The 21,348-nt window shown below is 39.0% G+C and overlaps 2 protein-coding genes across 2 annotated transcripts; one reads left to right on the top strand and one right to left on the bottom strand.

The window, feature by feature from the left end:
- Positions 1–6,141: 6,141 nt before the first annotated feature.
- On the bottom strand, positions 6,142–7,798 carry LOC147335673 (uncharacterized). Its single transcript, XM_086287523.1, has 4 exons — positions 7,642–7,798; positions 7,444–7,544; positions 6,784–6,936; positions 6,142–6,698 (listed from the first exon to the last, which is right to left on the bottom strand). The coding sequence occupies exons 1-4, from the start codon at positions 7,796–7,798 to the stop codon at positions 6,237–6,239; spliced, it is 873 nt and encodes a 290-aa protein (XP_086143649.1). The 3' UTR covers positions 6,142–6,236.
- A 2,016-nt stretch (positions 7,799–9,814) lies between these two features.
- Positions 9,815–16,842, top strand: LOC147335672 (ubiquitin carboxyl-terminal hydrolase 47). The gene is made up of 11 exons (XM_086287522.1): positions 9,815–9,887; positions 10,469–10,571; positions 12,020–12,132; positions 12,231–12,301; positions 12,372–12,497; positions 14,721–14,816; positions 14,902–15,030; positions 15,516–15,644; positions 15,754–15,791; positions 16,479–16,510; positions 16,595–16,842. The coding sequence occupies exons 1-11, from the start codon at positions 9,815–9,817 to the stop codon at positions 16,840–16,842; spliced, it is 1,158 nt and encodes a 385-aa protein (XP_086143648.1).
- The last annotated feature ends 4,506 nt before the right edge of the window (positions 16,843–21,348 follow it).

Below are 21,348 nucleotides of genomic sequence, written 5' to 3'. Positions count from 1 at the left end.
CCTGCTACGGAAAGCGCAAATAGTCAATTTCAATTTCAACAAGTTGCGCACATATATAAAAACACGATGTTGGTTATTTCTACCAAGGAAGTTTGTTTATTTGCATAATTACATTTAAAAAAAAGTCACTGCCTGAAAATCATAGCAAATTTACCAAGTGGTTTTGGTTTGGTCCACTTTGGAGTCCAGGATCCAGGATTATTTGGAAAGATGACCTTTTAACCTTTTAAAAACTGAGACTCAAAGATACAAAAAACAATCAATAAACAAGCCTAAGTCACATATAATCACAGTCTGGAGTGTTACAGCAATGGGTGAGACATGTTTTCACTTTGTGTTACTGATGGTCACGTTATTACTAAAGGTTGTTTAACATTTGAAATGGTCTGTGTGCTTTCTGTGGTTCCTTTACCCAGTTTAAATATTACATTAAAAATGTAATGGAGACTTTCATGCAAGAAATTGTCTGTCTCGTCTTTTACACCTCTATTTCTTGTTTAAACCATACTGAACAATCTAGATGAAGAAACGTGAAGATGAAGGATTTTCATATCAAGGAAACTGAAACACGAATGAAAATCACTTAGTGTTATTCCCATAAAGCAGAAAGTTGCTCTTTCATCGTAAAAATCGCATGACATAAAATGTAAGGTAATAAATATAATGAAACAATGATGAACAAATGAAACAAGTGACAATAACCAAAAACCAAAACAAACAATTAAAATCCTCAAACTTTATATGTAAATAACTTTCATTTTTAAGTTGATACCAGGTGGCACAATTGACTCCGTTTTAATGTACAGTTAATCATCAACACTTTAGACACTTTAAATAAAACCAAAACAAAACAAAATAAACATCCCTCAAAATATTCCTTGGAAACTGTGTCTCTGTGTCTCTTAAAATGATATTTAATGTTAATGTTAATGTCAGTAAGTGTGAACACTTCTATAAAAGCAAAAGCTCTGTCAGTTTGCTGGTCTGGAGTTTTCAGGCATGTGTTAACGCAATGCCTACACTGTAAAAAAAAATTGTATTATAAAAGTATTTTACAGTTTATTTTACAGTTTTGTACCGTTCTTCTAGAACATAATTAAATTCACATAAATAGACTGTGATTTTACATTTCAAATGTAAATTAACGTAAAATCACTGTAAATGTAATAAAACATCATTTTCTTGTTTTTTAAATGTATCTGTCTGTACATATGCATATTTAGATTGTTAAAATACATTCACAAATGCATCACAATTTCACAAATATTTGTCCGTTATTTGAAAGATTGAACTGTTAAATTCAAATGTAATGCTATGGAAAAATATATATAAAATGATTTTTATAAACTTTTTCTTTTTACATCAAATAATAATAATAATTATTGTTATTTAGGGCGATCGTGGCTCAAGAGTTGGCAGTTCGCCTTGAAGGTTGCCGGTTCGAGCCCCAGCTCAGACACTCTCGGTCGTTGTGTCCTTGGGCAAGACATTTCACCTACGACCTACTGGTGATGGCCAGAGGGGAATTATAAAGTGGAATTGTAAAGCACTTTAAGGGTCTCAAAAAGCGCTATATGAATGCAATCCATTATTATTTAAACCAACTGTTAACTGTATATTTCTGTACATTTAAATATTATTATTCATATTGCTGCATTCATTGACCTTGTTTATAGGTAATTTCATTTTCATTATTTAATCACGTTAAATTGTTCCTAATTCAATGTTTAAAAGCACTTGAAAAAGGCAGAATCCCATGTAAAATTATGGCAACAAACTGTATTGTCATTACTGAAAATAACTGTATTTTCATGAGAAAGTTATTTTCTGGTATTTTCTGGTAGTATTTTGGTGCCCCAGCTGCCAGAATATTACGTTTTTTTAGGATTTTCTTTTTTACGGTGTAGGAGGAAAGACATGAGCTGTGATCTTAAAAAAGCAATTGTTTCTGCCCATCGGTCTGGGAACGGCATATCCAAAAATTTGAGGTCCATATAAACTTCCAAGAACTACGTCTCTAAAGGCCTCAGTTAGCATGTAAAATGTTAATTTGATGACAGTAAAATTAGAAAATGAATGAAGAAGTTTGGCTTGTTTATCAGAATCAGAATCAGAATACTTTATCAATCCTGAAGGAAATTAGGGTTACAGCAGGCAGCACGCTAATGGCGCATGCGCACTTACAAAGGAACCTTCTGACCAACTTTACACAAACATCACATTGGGGAGACATGTCAGAAAGGTAGGCTGATAGGAAAAAACAACGAAAATACAAAACATGAGGTAAGAGGAGGAGAAAAAAAAACTCCACTCAGACTGAGCTCCTAGTGGGAGAACAGTTTGATAACAGAAAAAACACCTCAGCACAAAAGCACATGACTATCAATACACCATAGAAACACAAGACAAGCAACAGGGGCGGGTAAAGGGTAAGAGAGAGCCGGTGTAGACAGCGCATCCGGTTCTGCAGCATGTCTGCGCTGGTCCAGTCGACTGCCATCTTCCCAGGTAAGGCACAAGCATCGAAGGTGTTTGGAAAGGGAGGGAGGATCAGTGTGTGCATATCAGTGTATGTGTGTGTTTGTGCGTGTCCATAGTTTAGCTGAGACAGTGTCCTTCGCCCCGCCAGGCTAAGTAAACAGTCTTCCAGCCAACCCAGGTGGCCTTGCATGGAATGGGGGGAACAGTCTAAACACAGTTGTTATCAGGGTGTTTTGTTCAGCTCCAGCCTTGAGGCCGCAGCTGGCGCTGAAGGGGTCTCCGCATGAAGTGATGATGGTTTTTACTTTAGTGCGAACAGCTCATATGAATTTCAAAGCTGTTCTAACAGTCCAACACTGGTCTCTCAATCTCCCGTTGGAGAGCCGCGAGCTTTCTATGGTGTTATCCAAACTTACGTTCCGTGATGTTGTCGTTCTTTTTGCTCAAAGAGCAGGTTCTGAGAACTCACGACCGCAGTGCACTTGCCCAAGATGTGATCGAATTTGCGCTCAAAGGTGTTATTCGAGCTAGCCCCTCCAGATGTAATCCAGTTTTTCACTCAGAGGTCTTGTTCTGAGTATTCACGGCAGCCGTGCGTTCTCCAAGATCTTCTCCGTGCTGCACTCAATGAGCCCATTTTGAGAAACTCACGCCTCGTCCCATCATTTCAATCCCAGCGGGCAGCCTTGTGGGGGTTTGAACAGCCGGTTCCACTTCCTTAATTCTTCGGTAAGCCAGGGCCAAGCCTGCTCCGATCAGCAAGAACCCTGTTACCATGGTTCCGAATAGGTAGATATCTTCAGCACTCAGGCTCACCCGAGCCCAGACTTCTCGTTGAGAAGGGGTGTCAATTGCATTCAGAGACCAGTTGATCAAATCCATAATTCCTCTTTTAGGTTTTAGAGAACAGACTGTGAGAGAGTGTTCCAGGGAAAAGTAAGTAAAAACACAAGACAAGACAAGGACATAAGAAGCTAAGCAGGGAAGATAAGGGCAGGAGAGGAGAAAGTGCGACCGCCTTCGCTGAGAGCCTAATCTGGCCTCATGTTTAGAGGGGCTTTCAGGGGAAACTCGTGTCTCTTTAAGAAGAACCTGGCAGCACGGCATATGTTTGTAAAGTTGTATCTGAACAAGTCTTCTGGAACAACAACCTTTCAACAGGTGAGACAAAAGTGCAAATGTTTGACTGTAACACACAGCTCCATGTTTCAAGAAAGTGTAACACAGCATCTCAGCACAAACACCTCATAACATAAGTTCCAAAGGTAGTGCAATAAAAGCACATATTTTCAAAATAAAGCAATAAATCTGTGAGCAGCACTGATAACCTAAATAAAACAATTCAGCCTTCCATTATTGCAACTGGTGGAAAGCAACAGCAAGTAAAAAAAAAAAAAAAAGTTAATGTTTACGTATAATTCCCAAAACTTATCTCAACCAAAAACTGGCGCATGACCAGGTCCAAAACAGACTTGATGCCAGAGATATGACTCAGAAATCTGCTGATGACCTGGCTTCATTATTAAACCAATAAACCATTGAAGTATACAGCATCCATATCCTAATCACACATTAGAAACTGTGCTTGTGTTGCTTTTTCTACTGGCTGACGAAAAACATAAAATATTTTTTCACATTTATTTGGGAGTTGGGAACACCTTGCTTGCTGACCCACATCTTGCCCATAGTTAGAACTGAATCGTCACTTACAGTGTGCCGAAGCACTCCACAGGAGGAAGTTGTTTACCTGAATACCCAAATGGGCGGCGACTGCTGGGATTTTGTCTCTCGGACAAGATAGTTGAAGTTAAAAGCCTTGATAAAAGTCTTATTGAAGTGGAGACAGATCCAGCTCTTAGTGCTAAAATGTCCGTCCAGCTGAAAGTAAACGGACCGAGGGGAGAGGAGAAGATAGTCGATATTTGTGACAATATGGACCAGATGAAGGCCCTCACTGTGATGGAGCTGAAAAGCAAAATCGCCAAAGCGCTGGTGATAAGTAAGCATGACTTTTCTTATCGTCTGCTTTTACATTTTTATTGAAATGCAAATGTCATACTTTTATTGAACAGCAGATTCTGTTTACAGAACTCTCTATTTAAATGCAGTGCAAGTGCAGTGTCTATTTATGTTGTCTTCAGCCAATCAGACAACACACACAATAACCACAAACATGACTTTTAGTGGTCTACAGCAGATATAATGATTTAATAATGAAAATTGTCTTCTAAGTGGAAACTTTCTTTGAAAAAATACAAATCAAATCATCTTTTGCTAGTATCACTAACTCATCAGATCACATACATTAAACAATCCAAATATTAGCTTTGCTGATCTACTCTAAAAGGCCTGAAGCAAGCCCAGCTCTTTAAAGCTCTTCTCTCTGCTTCTGCTCAGTTGGTGAAATGCGGGTGGTGTTCAGGACGAAGCCGCTGGAGGACAAAGCCCTGCTGGTGTCTTATGGGATTAAGCACATGTCCGTCATCCACACACTGCTGATGCTGCCTGGTGGAGGAGATCGACCCGCATGAAGGAACACGACAGACTCTGCACTGACAAAATCATTTATTGTGAAGTCTTTATTGTGATCTCATATGCACTCACATGATCATATTATTGTTATGTACTTACTGCTGTCCCTTTTTTGGTCTTTATTTTTCATATAATAAAATACATCATGTTTGTAGCACACTGCATAATGCGTTTCATATCTTATTTTTGAGACACTTTAAGAAATCAGATGTTTAGCTGGACTTTTGCTAGAGAGATCATTTCAATAAAACTCTTCCATGTTTGTTTGTGCTATCTTGTTTCTTTAAACTCCAGATTACAACAGAGGAATCTGGATGTTACAATATTTACAGAAACAGATCGCTGCTAAAAGCAGACAGTTACTGGGTGACTTCAAAACATAAAAGGCAGAAACCAGTGCCTGATCCAAGATAAGAATGTGATCTGAAAGACAGCTCTACTGTTTTAGGACAAATTTTTTCTTTTAAAAAGACGCACGATTTATTTATTATTGTTAAAGTTTACTGCAGTTAACAATCTTGTTTGACACGTGAGGAGAAAAGGGGATTCCTAGGGTACAAGGAAAATTTAAAAAGTGAGAAATTATCCAAAAAGTTATTTTAAAAGTCTATAAAAGTCTGGTGCACATTCTTCAGATTTCTGGTGTAGAATTTTTTTCATTAAATATTAGAAAGTGAATTCTGTATTAGAAAATGAAGAAATTCTTTCAAATAATAGAAGTAAAACACTTAATTTTAGAATGCTAATATATTAATTTGATGATTACTGGTCTTAATCTGATTTATTGCTGTATTTGAGACACAGAAAGTCCATGCATTAGATCAGCGGTCTCCAACCTTTTTTGCGCCACGGACCGGTTTATGCCCGACAATATTTTCATGGACCAGCCTTTAAATACAACAAAATAAAACTAGTACCGGTACCGAAAAAAAGAAGATTTATTCATAACACACGTGAAAAGACCCAGGAAAACCGAGTAAACGATAAAAACAAAATAACGCTGAAAACCGATAAAAACCCTGAAAACTATACATTTCACACCTGAGCCTCAACTACCAAACGACTCACGGACCGGTACCGGTCCGAGGCCCGGGGGTTGGGGACCGCTGCATTAGATTGTGGTAACTGTAGCTTAGTGGTAAATTTTAAATCAGGCTTTACCAACTTACTGAGCTGTTAGTTTTTCTATGTGAATCACACAATAACAACATTTCTGTAACAATCTAGTAATCATCCCACTGACACACTGGTATAGAAGTCTGTCTAGGTGCTACACCACTGGAACAAGGTTTGTAATATTCACTCGTCTCCAAACATTCCTCTTTCATTTTGAGGCAAACAAAGCAGAACTGCAACTTACAACGTGTACAGAAGATGTTTTTACACCCAGTTGTGTTATGTTCCACAAGGAAGCCACATGTGGGACAGGCACGGATAGAGGGACAGCCAGTGATGCCCTCCACATTCTGGAAGGTGATATCTGGACATTTTCTCAGAGTTTCTAAGGACTTATTGTTGCAGCCATGATTTTCACATCGGTTTGAACGTGGGGACGGACCTTTCCATTCCCTCAAACACTGCCAACAGAACGTAAAGGTCCGATTTAGATCAGCTGTGCACACTGTACATTCAGTACACAGATTACTGAAGTCAGTTCTCAGCACTGAAGACTTGCAGCCAGGACACTGTTAATAAAAAACGATTATTTATTTAATGCTCAACATTTGGACAAATATGGCGCAGAAATGCAGACTATGTAAATAAACTTACTGATTTAACATCAAAAACATCCTTAGAGTTGCTGAACATTTTCTTTTCAAAGTACTCGATTTCTTCCGGGGTTAGAAGAGCCATTTTACAAACCTCCTCAAAGGACCACTCAGTATGACATTCAGTTTGGCCGCACACAAACCTGCTCTCGCCCTGAAACACAATATACAAAAATATATATCAATCAGTGAAAGCAAAACATGTGGAACAAATAGCAACTGCTCACAATAGTATATAGATCCATTAACTGAGCCACAGTCCAGTCTCATGCCTATTAGATTCCATTCCTACCATACTAATGTGAATGCTTTATTTATTTATTTTTGGATTCTGAAGTAGCAATCCAGAAAGAAAGCTTGAGAACTACCAGACTAAGAAAACCCCCATTAATTAATTCCTGCGCTGATGACCCATTACTTAAACTCCTATAAAACTTATATAGTGCGTTTCTGCTCTATCTGGTAAAACAACATACAAACGTTCTTGACATCATGAGAGTTGTCAGTTCTGCCTTATAGTCCTGTAATGTTGAATTGGTGCCTTATTTTGTGACTGCAACTCAGTAGTTATGCAACTGAGTGCATAGTAATATATACTCAGTTCAAAAATCACTGTTAATTTATTTGGGGTTTGTGATTAGATGAACGTGTAATATCCTACCTGATTCAATAAGCTAAGACACCAGTTGGTGAGAGACATGGGAGTGACAGCATGGCCGCAAGACATCAGCGCTCTCAGAGACTTGAAGTCCTCATACAAGACTATGAGTGACACATGAAAAATCGCATTACTGTTGTACACTCTACTCAACATTATCTGTAGCCCAGTAAAGGTAGAATTCATAGTCTGAAGACTTACAGTCCAACTCATCATCTCCATCCACAAATGTAAGTGTAGAGTCGGATGGGTCGTAGCACTTCTCCTCCTCATATGTCAAACTGCTTCTGGAGTCTTGAGAGGGAGTTCTGCTCCTCTGATGAGAAATCTTTTTCTTTTTAGATAGTTTTAAACCCATCCTGACTCAGCGCCGCCTTCAGATCATCTACAACAAAACAAACAGAGATCTCGCTAAAAAGTTTTTTCTCTCTTATTTCATCCACTTTGGACTTCACTCCATCAGGGACTGTCACTATACCAGATATTCTACATGCATTCACATATGATTAACATGTATTTATTCCATGTTTTATTCTCTCACTACACTTTTCCTTTATGCTGGGTGCTTTGTCTAACACTACGTGTACAAGTAGACACAGGAAAGACAAAAGGAGCTCATGCACAACTATGTGTGTCTTGGTGCGCACGCATTACAGTCTATAGCATTAGAGTTTATTGATAATACTGCCATAAGAGAGCGTGGAAAAAGTCAAGCCTGACGCGTGGATTTCAAGAGTTTCGACAATATATCGCTGCTCAAATTCCGATTAGATCAAAGTAATCTATGTTACTCACTTTGACGCGGAATAATCTTCGTCATCTTTCGACGTCTTGACTTGCTTTGGAAATAGCTCCCAAATGAAAGTTATCCCGATGCGCAGACGGATCTTAAAAGCGAAAACCCTGAACTTTGTTTCAGACGAAACAACCAAATGGCCAATAGTACCCAACACTCCCATTATTTAATGCAAAACATGAAAACGGAGGTAATTACCAGTAAGAGAGGAACTGCCAAAATCCAACGATGTCAGGATTCCCAAAATTGTCAAATATACTCGCAAGGAAATTCTTGTCCCACAAGACACAACCGCAATAGTCGTCTTTCCATCATCTGTTAGAACAAAGCACATCAAACAAAAACAGTGTACCTGATGACTAAAGTTTTAACATGAAGACTTGCCAAACAGAGATCCGGACGGTGACCTTTTCTTATTTTTCAAAGAAGAACAGAAGCCGCAGCTGCCCGCAGGTCGAACCCGCGACGTTGTTTTCTTGGTCATGTGGTCGCGGTATGACGCGTAGTGATCCAGTCAGAGTCTCTCGCTACAACACAACAGATAGGGATCATTTTAATTTAACAGAGAAAACAAATCCATGGGTGTTTGTTGTTTGACGTTACATTTTATCACCAAATTTTCGTGAACAGTCAAAGAGGCTCCACTCCAATCACATAGATTTACCTCAGCCTGTTTTTTTTCTCTTTTCTTTTTCTCTTTTTTTAAATAACACACTAAATAACACGAATCCATTCGCGTCTGCCTATATGCAAAGGATGTCTTCTTTCACTTGCGTGTGTGGACACACGAAGGTCACCACTCTGCCCTCCTCCCCATGTCGGAAAAAACAACCTTTCATGGGTGTCAGATCGGGTCCAAGTGAATTAAATTTCCTCATGAGACCGCGAGAACGAGGCTCGTAAAGAGCTCCGCATGTTGTTGTTATGATGTAAATACAAAAATGGGATACACAATCTATACTCATTCTGTAATAATAATAATAATAATAATAATAATAATAATAATAGTTGTAAACTCGAAAAATTTCGTCTCATCTAAACATAAAAAGGAAGAGGAACTCAGTCCATTTGATGGAAATGTAAACACTGACGAGCTGCATTCAAAATCACAATGTTTTAAAAATTACGCTAAGGTGTATCAAACAGTGTCTGCCAATATTTTATGACCACTTGGACTTTTGCATGGAGACTCTCCAGTGCATCATGTGCCCTCTGGGCGGATTTCAAGCTGACACGAATGAGTAGGCTGCTCCCCTGTGCCTGCGTGCGCAACAATCCCATGGCGCGCGCAGTAAAAAATCTCGACTTTCTTCTCTTTAAAATATAAAATAATCATTGTATGGAGCCTGTTCTTAAATAGAAAGTTCAATCTGAACTTGCAGCAAACAGCGACATCGGCGGATCTATTTTTAAACCAAGACAACAAGAAAAGAAGGTGAGCCGATAGTTCAAAGTCGAAACTATTCCTGGGTGAAAATATGGAATATGAGATGGTGCAACAAAGAGCTGGATATTTTTAACAAATAAACTCAGATTTTAAAAAAAGCAAAACAATTGATCCTCAAGGAGAAATTCAAGATGATCAGCTCCAGGAAACGGAACCTGGAAGAAGTGAACACAGAAGAGACGAAAAAACTAAGAGAGGATGCAGGTGAGTTAAAGTCTTTTATACTGAACACTTGCTGGACAAAAATTAAAGAAATAAAACTAAAGCACCGCATACACAGGATTTATAAAGCCGATTTATAAAGCTGTAACTGTCACAGAAAAGAAACATCTTTAAACCATGTCCCCATAAGGCCCAGGCTACATTATACATTCAGAGACCACTTTATTAGGCACACCTGTTCAACTATTCTATAAGGCATCTAATAGCCAGTCACATGGCACCAACCCACTGCATGTAGACATGGTCAAGATGACCTGCTGACATCCAGATGAACATCAAAACCAGGAAGAAAAATAGTTTAAGTGACTTTGAATCGTTGATGCTTTGAAATATTTCAGAAACTGCTGATCTACTGGAATTTGCCCACACAATCTCACGTCACATAAGAGTTTTCATAAATAGATACAACAAACCTATTGGTCTGTCAAAAACTGTCAAATTAATTCCTTATATATGCTTTAAATATGCATCATTTTTGTGGCTGAGGTCTTTAAATTTTTTGTAATCTTTTCTACAGTCATTTATAAAAAAAATGCTATTTTTTCTTTCTTTTACCCCCAAAGTAATCCAGCAGAAGAAATTTCATGGCCTGAAAAATCAAGGAGCCACATGTTATCTCAACAGCATAATGCAAGTTTTCTTCATGACACCTGAGATTCATGACAGGTGGGAGATTTTAGATTGCTTATATTTCACATCTGATGCTAATTAGAAACAAATAAACAAACAAATATACCCCTCTTCTGTGGAACCAGCTTCCAGTTTGGATTCAGGGGACAGACACAATCTCTTCTTTTAAGATTAGGCTTAAAACTTTCTTTTATGTCATAGCTTGTAGTTAGGACTGGATCAGGTGATCCTCAATCCTCCTTTATTTATTATTTTATTTCCCACTATCGCCAAGTGCTTGCTCACATAGCAACAATCGAATTGAACTGAAAGTGAACAAAATTGAAGCGTTTATGCCACTGAGAATTATTTTGATTCATCAGGCCCTGAGTTTTATAAGCTCAGATATGTTATTACAAGATTTCTGGTCATGTTAAACTTTCTTCATATTTAGAAAATGTCACACAGAATAAATATTCTTTGGTTTGAGAATTATTTTTAGGAATCATATTACTCTCAACCAGCTGCTATACTGAAAGAAAACAAGAGACGTGAAAAAAAAGTTTCATCTAGTGGTGAATCGGTTCTTCTATCTTTCCCCACCTGCACTCCACCTCGTTTTATTTGAAGTGAGGTGGAGTGCAAACTATGGTCCTCCTCCATTCTTAGAGAAAAGTAAGCAGTTATTATCTGCCATGTGATTGAAGTGGAGCTTGTGCAAAACCATTGGTTCATCAGGTTATTGTAGTCACAATGTGATTATGATGGGGGCAAATGCATGGTTAATCAAATGTATGATCAGTCCCCTGCTGTGGGTTGTTGACTGTTCATTCATCACATAACTGGTATGAAAGCTTCATCTTCATCTACATTATTTTACGAATAGTTCGCAAAGCAGCAAACTTTCTGAACCCAAAACAGTGACTCCCAGTCATTACTTGGTTTTCTTTCATAAAAAGGAGTAAAAAAATAACTTTATGTAAAAAAAACAAACAAAAAACATCCAAAAAGCTTTTGTTTACTTCGCTTATCAACTTTTGAGCCTAGAGTGCAACTGTTCTGATAGTTCTTTATGACAGTCTGGTGTGTTGTGCTGCTATCAGCAAATGTAAACCTGATCTTCTGACCCCAGTCACAAATAAGGAGTTGACTCTAGAGGTCTTACAGAGTTAGATTTTGTTTGTTTTCAACTTCAGTCCCCATGAATGCAACTCTTGGTTTAATAGAGGCAGGTTTTTTTTTCTTTTTTTAGGATATGCATTTTACCCCCTAATATCTTTAAAGAAAAATGTAAATTTAGGAAGCCCCTTGAGTTATTAATTGGGTGTCAAATCAGTCAAAGTGTTTCATTTCGAATTTTTTTGTCAGAAATGAAAGAAATCAAATGACTGAATAACATTGTTCTTGGTCACAAGCCTGTATTTGAAATTAGATAAAATATTAACAACATGGTGAATGGACCATAAAAAGTCAATATTAACTAAGAAATATCTGTTTTCCTGAAGGTTGGATCCAGAATCACAGAAAATAGACCAAGAGCTGAGAAACATCTTTGAACGTCTGAAGAAAGGAACGTGTGGAACAGAAAAGATAACAAAAACTTTGGAGATCCATAATGGTGAGATGACCAGTTGGTAAAACATAAACATCAAAGGTAAACTCAAAGAAAAGGTCACATAGTGGCTGTGCTGAGTAACATTTACATGTAATTTTCAGTTTCTCAGCAGCGTGATGCTGCTGACTGCCTGGATCTGATTTTATGTAAGGTCAGCCCCCGTGTCTCTGAGGTGAGAATCTTACCATCCAAATAACATTGAGAAACCAGAATGTTTTCTAACTGATATTTCTGTGTTAAAGCTTTTTGAGGGTCAGCTGACGTACACAACAAAATGCTCCAAAGGCCACGTCATCAATGAAGAGACAAATCCTTTCTGGACTCTTCCACTGTCACTCAGAGACAACCCTGATGAAATATACAGCATGGTAAGCAGCAGCCATGGCTCAGACTGCACCCCTGGTCATGCTGGTTTTGAGTTAATAAAGAGATAATTCTGTCATTGGTACAGAAAAGATGTTTATTCTAACATACACTGTGGTGTAATCTGGATACATCATCAGTGATGTTCCCGGGCTCATCAGGTGCTTCAGGTCTCTTTTCTTTTTTTCTTTTTTTTTTGCCTGTCCCGTTTGGCTCTTTTGCCATCAGAATTATTGTCTAAAGGCGAAGAAAGATCCATCCATCCATCCATTCGCTTCCGCTTATCCTTTTCAGGGTCGCGGGGGGTGCTGGAGCCTATCCCAGCTGTCATAGGGCGAGAGGCAGGGTACACCCTGGACAGGTCGCCAGTCTGTCGCAGGGCCAACACACAAGGACAGACAACCATTCACACTCACATTCATTCACACATTCACACCTAGTGGCAATTTGGATTATCCAATTAACCTATCCCCACAAGCTGCATGTCTTTGGACGGTGGGAGGAAGCCGGAGTACCCGGAGAGAACCCACGCAAACACGGGGAGAACATGCAAACTACTTTACCAAATTGACCATCCCAGCCTTGCCGTAATGGTCTATTTGATTCATCTTTTATTGTTTATTTTATTTATTTTTTATTTTCACTTGTTAGATACGGGACAGACTTGAATGAGGAAAAGAAAAGGGAGAAAGGAAAAGGGGAAAAAAACAGTGGAGAAGAGGGGCGGGGATAAAGGGCAAAAAAACCAAAAACCAACTAAATAAGCAGACAAAAAAAAAATACATATATCAATCACCTGGATCACCTGTTGAGAAAGAAAAAAGAAAACAAGCAGAAGAAAAGGAGAGCAATACAATAAACAACATCACGATGATCTATGGGAATATAACAGTAAATACTAAATATTAAACATTATTGTGCAGCACGTAAGATCGACAGCGCACAGTGTGCTTTGAGGTAGGAGCCAAAAAGGGTGTAGTTTGTGTGTGTGAGTCCCTGTGTGTACACCTGTGAGCATGGACGCGCTTGTTTTTAAAAGGTTCCTTCATGTAATGATCTGCTAGAGGGTGTGGGGGGGCCACAGCCCCGTCCTCCAGGGCATGAAGCAGGTATGGAGGAGATCAAGACTCCAGACATCCAGAGGCCCCCAGAACACAAGAGACCAAGGAAGACCAACAGAGGGGCAGCCGCGCCACTGTCCCAGAAAGAGCTGAGGAGAGTCCCAGGTGAGGGGTCGCTCAGCAGCCGCGGAGCAGAAGCCAGGGGGAGTTGCAGTGACGCGCCCGTGAGCTCCGCCGGCAGCCAGCTGTGCCAGAGTGACCGAGCTCCAGGCCGAGAGGCCGAGGGCATCCCACCCCGAACTGGCCCGAGCGAGCCCCAGGCTCCAGGCCCCGATAAGCGGCCACCAAGGAGTGAGCCGGTGTGTACCTGGGCGCCCATCCTCGGACACAAAGAACCACCAACGCACCGATGTCTGAGGGGGTCCGCCACTGGCAGGGGAAGTGGTGGTGGGAGATAGGCCTCCATACCTTGGAGGGCCTGAGATGTCTCCAGAGAGGTGGCATCTGATACCCAACCTGACATATAGACACAGACATACAGGCACACACAGATACAAACATCCATTACCACCCTCATGCTCTCATATGGTGTTTCAGGTCTTAATATCAGACACCTTCTCCTCGGTGACCCAGCCATGGGGATCAGGCCCTGACTTGCGTCCAGGTAGCAGGCTCTACTGCATAACACCTTTCTTCAACCAGAGCTATTGGGAATCATTCACTTGACAGCTTTCCTCCTTCACAGTCTACAGATCCCCAAGAGCACTAGGACTACTCAGTGTATATACTGACTTGCAAAGCCCCCAACACGCCACCTCCATGGGGTCAGTGGGTGCTTTCAACCCTTGCCTCCAAAAATTGGCTACAAAGTATTTTGTCCACTTTCTTTCCTGGGCTTCCTCCACTCAGTCCTCCTGTGGGACCATCAACTCCAGCAGCGTGACTTGCTTAGACTCCTCAGACTCCCAGGACCATGTCAGGCCTGAGTATGGGGGTTACAATGAGCACGCTTAGTGTGCATGAAAGCTTTTCAGTTGTGTATGTAAAAGTGTTTTACTAGTTGGTTTCTGTAACCAACTCTTTCTTTAAGAGCTTGATTTCTGCCCCTCCCCCCCCCCCTTCTTCTTCTTCTTTTTTTTTTAAATTGCAACATGTGTGTTTGTGCAGGAAGGAGGATTTGAAAAGATTTTCCAAACCAAGTCATACAGTGGAGACAACATGGTGTACTGTGGAGAATGTGAGAAAAAAACAGAAGCAACGAGTGTGAGTTTCTTAGTTTTTTTTATTTTAAAGCAGCGTTTGTTAGTCAAACTCTGCTGTGTGTAATCATCTCTCTTGTGGTTTTTAGAAATGTGAGATGGTGAAGTTTCCTCACATCTTGATTCTACTCCTGAAGAGATTTGGCTTTGACTACTACACCATGTCAGATTTCAAGTCCAACTGCTGTGTCGCTGTGCCATCTGAAATGACAACAAACGTAAGGAGAAGTCACTCTGAAACCTGCTCTTATGTTTTTGTTTCTATAAACTTAGAACAAAACTAAGGAAATTTGTGATTGGTCAATTGTTTCTTTGTTGTAACTGGCAACTAATCTTATATCTGTTGGAAAGCCTGTTTATTTCTCCTTTAAATGCTCCCACATTTGTAAGGAAATGCGTTTGTAGGGTGAGCAGCAGTTACACCCATGAAAAACCTGCCAGATCTTCTCTGTCAATGTCAAACAGTTTACTCTGCTAATGACTCTTGCATGGTGTTGTTTATTAGTTTGGGTGAAGGAAGGCTGAAGAAATAAGAAAGGTCCATGCTCACAGGTGCTGAGAATCTGGTACCTGGGGTACCAAAGCTGAGATTTATTACCAAGAAGCATTGTTAGGGCAAAGAAATAATCAGTCAAACACAGATTTCCTTACTTTTTGCAGTAATTTTATATGTTCTTATGTCTGACTGCGTGCTCTGTTGTAGGGCAAAAAGTACAAAGTGTATGGGATAGTGAATCACATGGGCAGTCTGAGAGGTGGACATTACACAGCCACTGTGCTGTTCAGGGAGGACCACACCTGGTATGACTGTGATGACTGTAATGTGACAAAGGTGACTGATTAAATAGAACTGAAATATGGGTCATATTTAAAACCTACAGAAAGTGTTACAACTGCAGGGCTCATTTTAATGTTAATCTTGGTTTTGTTGATGTGTGCAGGCTGAAGAACAGCTGTTTGCAAAAACCAAGACATACAAGTAAGTTTAATTTTTTTTAACAAGTCTGACACAGCAGACAGTTTACATCTAGAGCTGTTTGTGAGCTTTATTTACTAAACCTTCACAAAATGATTTTTTTTTTCACCAGTGGTTTTGCGACCGAGTGTTTTGTGTGTTTTAGTTTTATTCTTTGATTATTGTTATTTTCTCAGCGTTTCCTGGTTTATTTTGAAAGAGTCTTGCGTGTCTCAGCTGGTTCCCTGTGTACTTCCACTTCCCCTGATCACCTCCTGTGTGTATTTAAGTCCTCTGTCTTCCTTTGTTCATTGGCAGGTCATCTTTTTACCTTACATGTCTCGTCTTTGTATTCATAGTATTCATAGTCGTCATTGTTGTTTCATAGTTATCACCGTTTTCATAGTAAGTTTGAGTTTTTTCCAGTTTAGGCGTTAGTTTAGTTCTCGTCACTGTTCATGTTGTTTGCACTTGTCGTCATCAGCCCTAATAAAGGCTCATCTTTGTTTAAAGACTACAGTTCCTCTTTCAGTGTCTGCATTTGGGTCCGTTTACAAAACACACCGACCTACCCCGCCGTGACAGGCAGTTATTTTTACCACTTGTTGGGGCACTTTAATGTCTTTAATAAGCATGTATGACTGATGGATTACTGAACATTGTTGAATTTCCTTCTTGCTCTGTGTGAACTTCAAAATGATGGTTCGACAGTTCCAGGACTGCATATCTGGTGATGTACAGAGGTAAGATCACAAAACTACTGAACATCAAGAAATCGTTTAAGAAGTTCATTCAACACTGACAAATAATTACTGTCTTTTGTGAAGCCTCGGAGAGAGAGCCAGAGGAATTGAAAGAACAACAGAGGACCAGGAGAAGAGTGGGGGAAAAGGATGAACCAAAGAAAAGAAGAGTGCATGAATATATAAAGAAATCTGGAGAAAAGAACATCCACGATGATGCCCTGCAACCTGGCAAGAGTTCAGAGATAAAGAGGAATACTTTTTTGATCACTGGTTTTTTGGCCTTAATTGTAATACTTGCAATGATACTCACAGCTCTAAGCAGAAACTGATGGAGAGGAAGAAAGTCACCAGAGTTTATGGTTTTGAACATTTCAGCTTGTAACAGAACCAGTTTTGTCAAGGGAGCAATGAAAATGTTATAATTGCCTTTCACAGATAACTATGGTCGATGTTATGAACGCAACTTTGTAGAAGCCATTTAAATAATTGTAAAATCAGTTGTTTGAAGTGTGCAGCTCAAAGAAGTTGCTGTGGTGATGATGATGATGATGATGTGGATGAATTTTAATCACAACAGAAAAAATTCAGGCATCAAAATTGTATTTTTCACATTGTCACTGTAAATTCTGACGCACAAACACAGCCATGACATGCAATACCAAGATTTCATTAGCAATAAACGATTAAATAATAACTGTTGTAATCATAAAGTTTTCCCCAAAATTATAAAAAATGATTTTCCAAATAAATAAAGGGTCCCACTACACAGTGAGTGATAGTGACAGAACAATATCATATATTTGTTTGACGTGCAATTTACAGTTCACCCAGAAGGAGGCAGTGATCCAATAATGTAACTAGAATGGTTATGGATATGTAATCTCTCATTATTAATATTTAGCAACTTATATATTTACTTATATATTTCTGGCTTTAATATTACATAATAGAAACTGTAAAAGTAAGTTTATTACCTACTGTTGTTACCTGAAACCACAAAGACCATCAGCTGTAAGAGCGGTATGTTGACATAGCCTATAGGCTACTTATAAACACTGACAACCTTTCAATTGATATTCTGCACATTGTCATCCAGTTTCTGAATCCTGCAGACAATATTAATTGCAGTGTCCTGCCTTAATTTTTAGAGCTCACCATCCAAGCCAAGCGTCCAACAGTCCAAAAGCAAAGTGTAGCTGAGCGTCATAGTAGAGACTGAGCTGCTGCTGTCAGATGTTCTCTCATCATCAAAATCTCTTGTGAAAGGTAGCTTGTATTTTCATCTTTAGCCACCTTCAGCCACCAGGTGGGCTTTCTTCATATTTACTTTCTAATAGTTTACTCTGTATATCAGGTGTGTGAATTAAAGCAATTAAAGGTGCTGCTAGTTAGAGACATTGTGGAATTTGTTGTGTATGTGGACTACTCAGATTTAATTTGTAAGGCACTTATACAGTTGCTGACTAATATACAAAATGTCTATGTTGTACACATTTAATGTTATTCCTTATTACTTTCTGATCAGAAACACACCACACCATGTTTTCAGCCTCACTGTGATGGACTAAGTCCTCCTGATCTACAATCACTGCTGCATCAAGTGCTTCTTTTCAGTCCACACTAACAACATACACTAATCTACATATTCACTGTGAACATGTAGATTAGTGAATGTTGTAAAAAGAAACAAACAAAACAAAAATTTGAGTATAGCTTCCCATATAACTTTTTCATTTTCCCACCGAATAACTGAAACTATTCATGTTTTTAATACGATTTTACTCCCCCACCTTCCCTCTCCCTTTTTAAAAGCAGCTGAGATGCAACGTGATACATGATATAGGCAACAATCATTAAAATCAGAAAGCCTAAACATGCACTGTTTACCAGAAATCTCACATATGCTCTCTAACCCTGTGTTAGTTACTATATATGTCTAAAAACATATCTTTACTAATTGTAATGTTCATTTTATAATACATGGACAAAGTCCCAAAAGATTTGGATCATTTGACTAAACTGGAAAATCACATGCCTTTCTCCAGTTTAACAACGTTGGATGGAATGGTATCAAGAGAATATAATTTTGTATTTGTGGCTGTTCCTGAGTTTTTTCATTGCAAACATTATCCTGCATCATACATAAATCAGCTACTCTAAAAGATTTTAAAAAAGCTGGAAAAATAAACAAATGACTTCAATACAACTTTCTTGGGAATACTTATTTACACACTAATTAATCATTATTTACAATCTTTGATACTTAGTACTGAACTCTAAATAGGTTTGATAAAAGTCTTAAAATGTAAAGGAAGACCAAAAGATGACACAGTTCAGTCTCAGCTGGCAAAGATGATGCATTTTGTCCTTTGGTGTATCATATTTCAGTCCTGCTGTGCATCGATGATGATATCTGTCAGCCTCCGTGGACCTTCGCCACCATCTGCACCACAGACGAGGGTTTGATCCCATACTCCGACAGAGATGCAGAGTCATCGTCCAGCGGCTTTCCTGAGACAATCAGCCGGAATTCAGCCACAAGATATCCTACACACACACAGGAGAGAGAGAACCTCACTAAATATTTAAACATGTCACAAATAATTATATCATGTCCCTGAACACCACTGAAGATTGTTATTTTTAAAAGTCACTCAGAGAGCACATGACTGTGGCCACTGCTCAACTTAAACTAAACTAAGTGTGAAGAATATTTAATTCAACTATAATAAAATAATAACTGGAAACAAAACAAAACCTGAGTGTGCTCTCACAGTTTGTGCTACTAACTGACATACAACAACAGTAAACACGTACAAATGTGTGCATGGGACTGTGCTCATCTATTAACACAACCTGAGATGTCCACTTGAATGTGTGTTTGAAGTTGTTCTGTTTTATTATTGTGCTTCTTGATTCTTGCGCCACACAAATACCTCGCATGACAATAAAACAAACTGAAACTGATACTGAACATAATGTAAACAAAACTAAATCAAAAGATTTTTTAACAATAAAAATTAAGCACATTAAGGTCATTTAAAAGATGAATAAAATAAACCAGGACATTTGAATGTAGGCTTATAACAGAGTCTGCCTCATTTGCTTGTCTTACTTTTTATCAGATTTCTACATAATCACATGAGACACAGATTAAACACAGATCTGTTTTGAGTTGTTGGGCTTACCTTTCTTGGGAAACAGTTGCGCTGCTTTCATCTTCAAGTCTTTCACGGTCTTCTGCTGCTTTTTGGAGTGGTTTAATTTGATAATCCCCAGCTCACCTGCGGGTGAGCGAACAGACACGCTGTACTTGCACATTATGTTTGTCTGGATCGTGTGTGAGGCTGAGGAGCTCCTTTGGGTTCTGTTAAAGTCAGATAAGGTGAGTGTATTAGTCACTGAGATGGGCTGTCTCTAAATAGTTGTTCAGCTGACGGCTCTGTCAGACAAACATGAAAACACACTTCAAGAATTTTAGGGAAGTTCCTGAGTTCTAATTTAGTTTCACTATCATCTCCACACAGAGATCACATGATTTATTTTAACACAACAAACTGTTTACACTGTCACACTCAGTGGATACTAACACTAGTATCCATATTTATCAATACTTAAACGGCATCAAACACTTTATCTTATGTACTTTATCAGTTTTCTATTCTGGTCAAAATGTGCTTCATTGTTTGATTGCAGTACAGCAGAGCTCCAGAGGTGAAGATAGAAGTCAGCAGCAGCCCAAGTGTCACCTGGCAGTTTATTGCTCTCTGCCAGGTGATTGGCTGAAGAGCTGTGAAAAGGTAGTGGGTGTGTGGGGTGAAGTGAGCGCTCTTCTGTGGAAAAAACCCAGAGGCAATTAATTCACTCAGTGGGTATACTGTCGTGTGACCACGAATTTTAATAGAAGAATTGATCAAGCCCTAGATCGACTGCGCGCAGGGAAACTGATCAATATTCTGTGCTGTCTCTGCTGTCCTTTTTTCGTTCTTTTGATTGATTTGTGATTTTGTTTTGGTTAGTCCGTCCAGCCGTAAAGGCGATTATTGATTGAGAGTAAGTTGTGTAAGGGCGGACTAACCTCCCTTTTTGTTTTTTTGTTTAATTGTTTGTGCCACTTCCCTTTATCTCCCAGATCGCAGGCCATGCATAGCACTGATTCCCAGCTGCGCTGAGACCCGAATTGTTTGCAGTGTGTGTCGCTAAGCGGGGTGTGACGGGTTGCAGTGTTGTTATTTTCGCACAGTTTGTGTGGTAAGTCTCATGTGCAGCTGGGATATCAGCACGATGTGTTGTAAGTCCTGTCTGGAAATGACTGGGAATTTGTATGTCTAACTCATGTAATAAAGAAATGATCAATTTATTTCTTTGCCCCGTTTACTCATCCCTTGTCCTCTGTTACAAATAGAATATTTGTATAAAGTGAAGTAAATTAGAGGGGAAGAGAAGGAGAGAGAGAGCTGTATACAGACATCAAACATACCAACTAATTAGATTGCTTTTGAAGGTTTAGGTTAAACTGAGATTTGCAAAAGTGAAAAAAGATTAAATATTTTTGTAAGCATCATATTTCTTTAGTATTTAGTGCAATGCACTGTATGCATGACATACCCCCAAAGGTTTGATCCTGGAGTCGTCCCTAGAAAAAGTCTATAACTTTGCTAAACATAAACAAAAAACAAATAAAAGAAAACAACAACAAAAACAACTTTCCCCCTCTTTTAAAGAATATTATGCGTTATATGTGTTATACTTCAATCTTCAGGGACGGTTTCCTCCTTATCATTGCTCACTGATAAAGGTCAAGCTCCATGTTCACGTCACTCGGAGTCATTAGT

This window comes from Aulonocara sp. 'chitande type north' Nkhata Bay, linkage group LG3 (genome assembly GCF_057382095.1).
Source record: "Aulonocara sp. 'chitande type north' Nkhata Bay isolate Kocher_YH1m ecotype deep benthic linkage group LG3, A_spYH_male_GT1.1, whole genome shotgun sequence".
Taxonomy (NCBI): domain Eukaryota; kingdom Metazoa; phylum Chordata; class Actinopteri; order Cichliformes; family Cichlidae; genus Aulonocara; species Aulonocara sp. 'chitande type north' Nkhata Bay.
The sequence above is the reverse complement of the archived record's forward strand: the minus strand, read 5'-3'. Positions and strand labels throughout refer to the sequence as shown.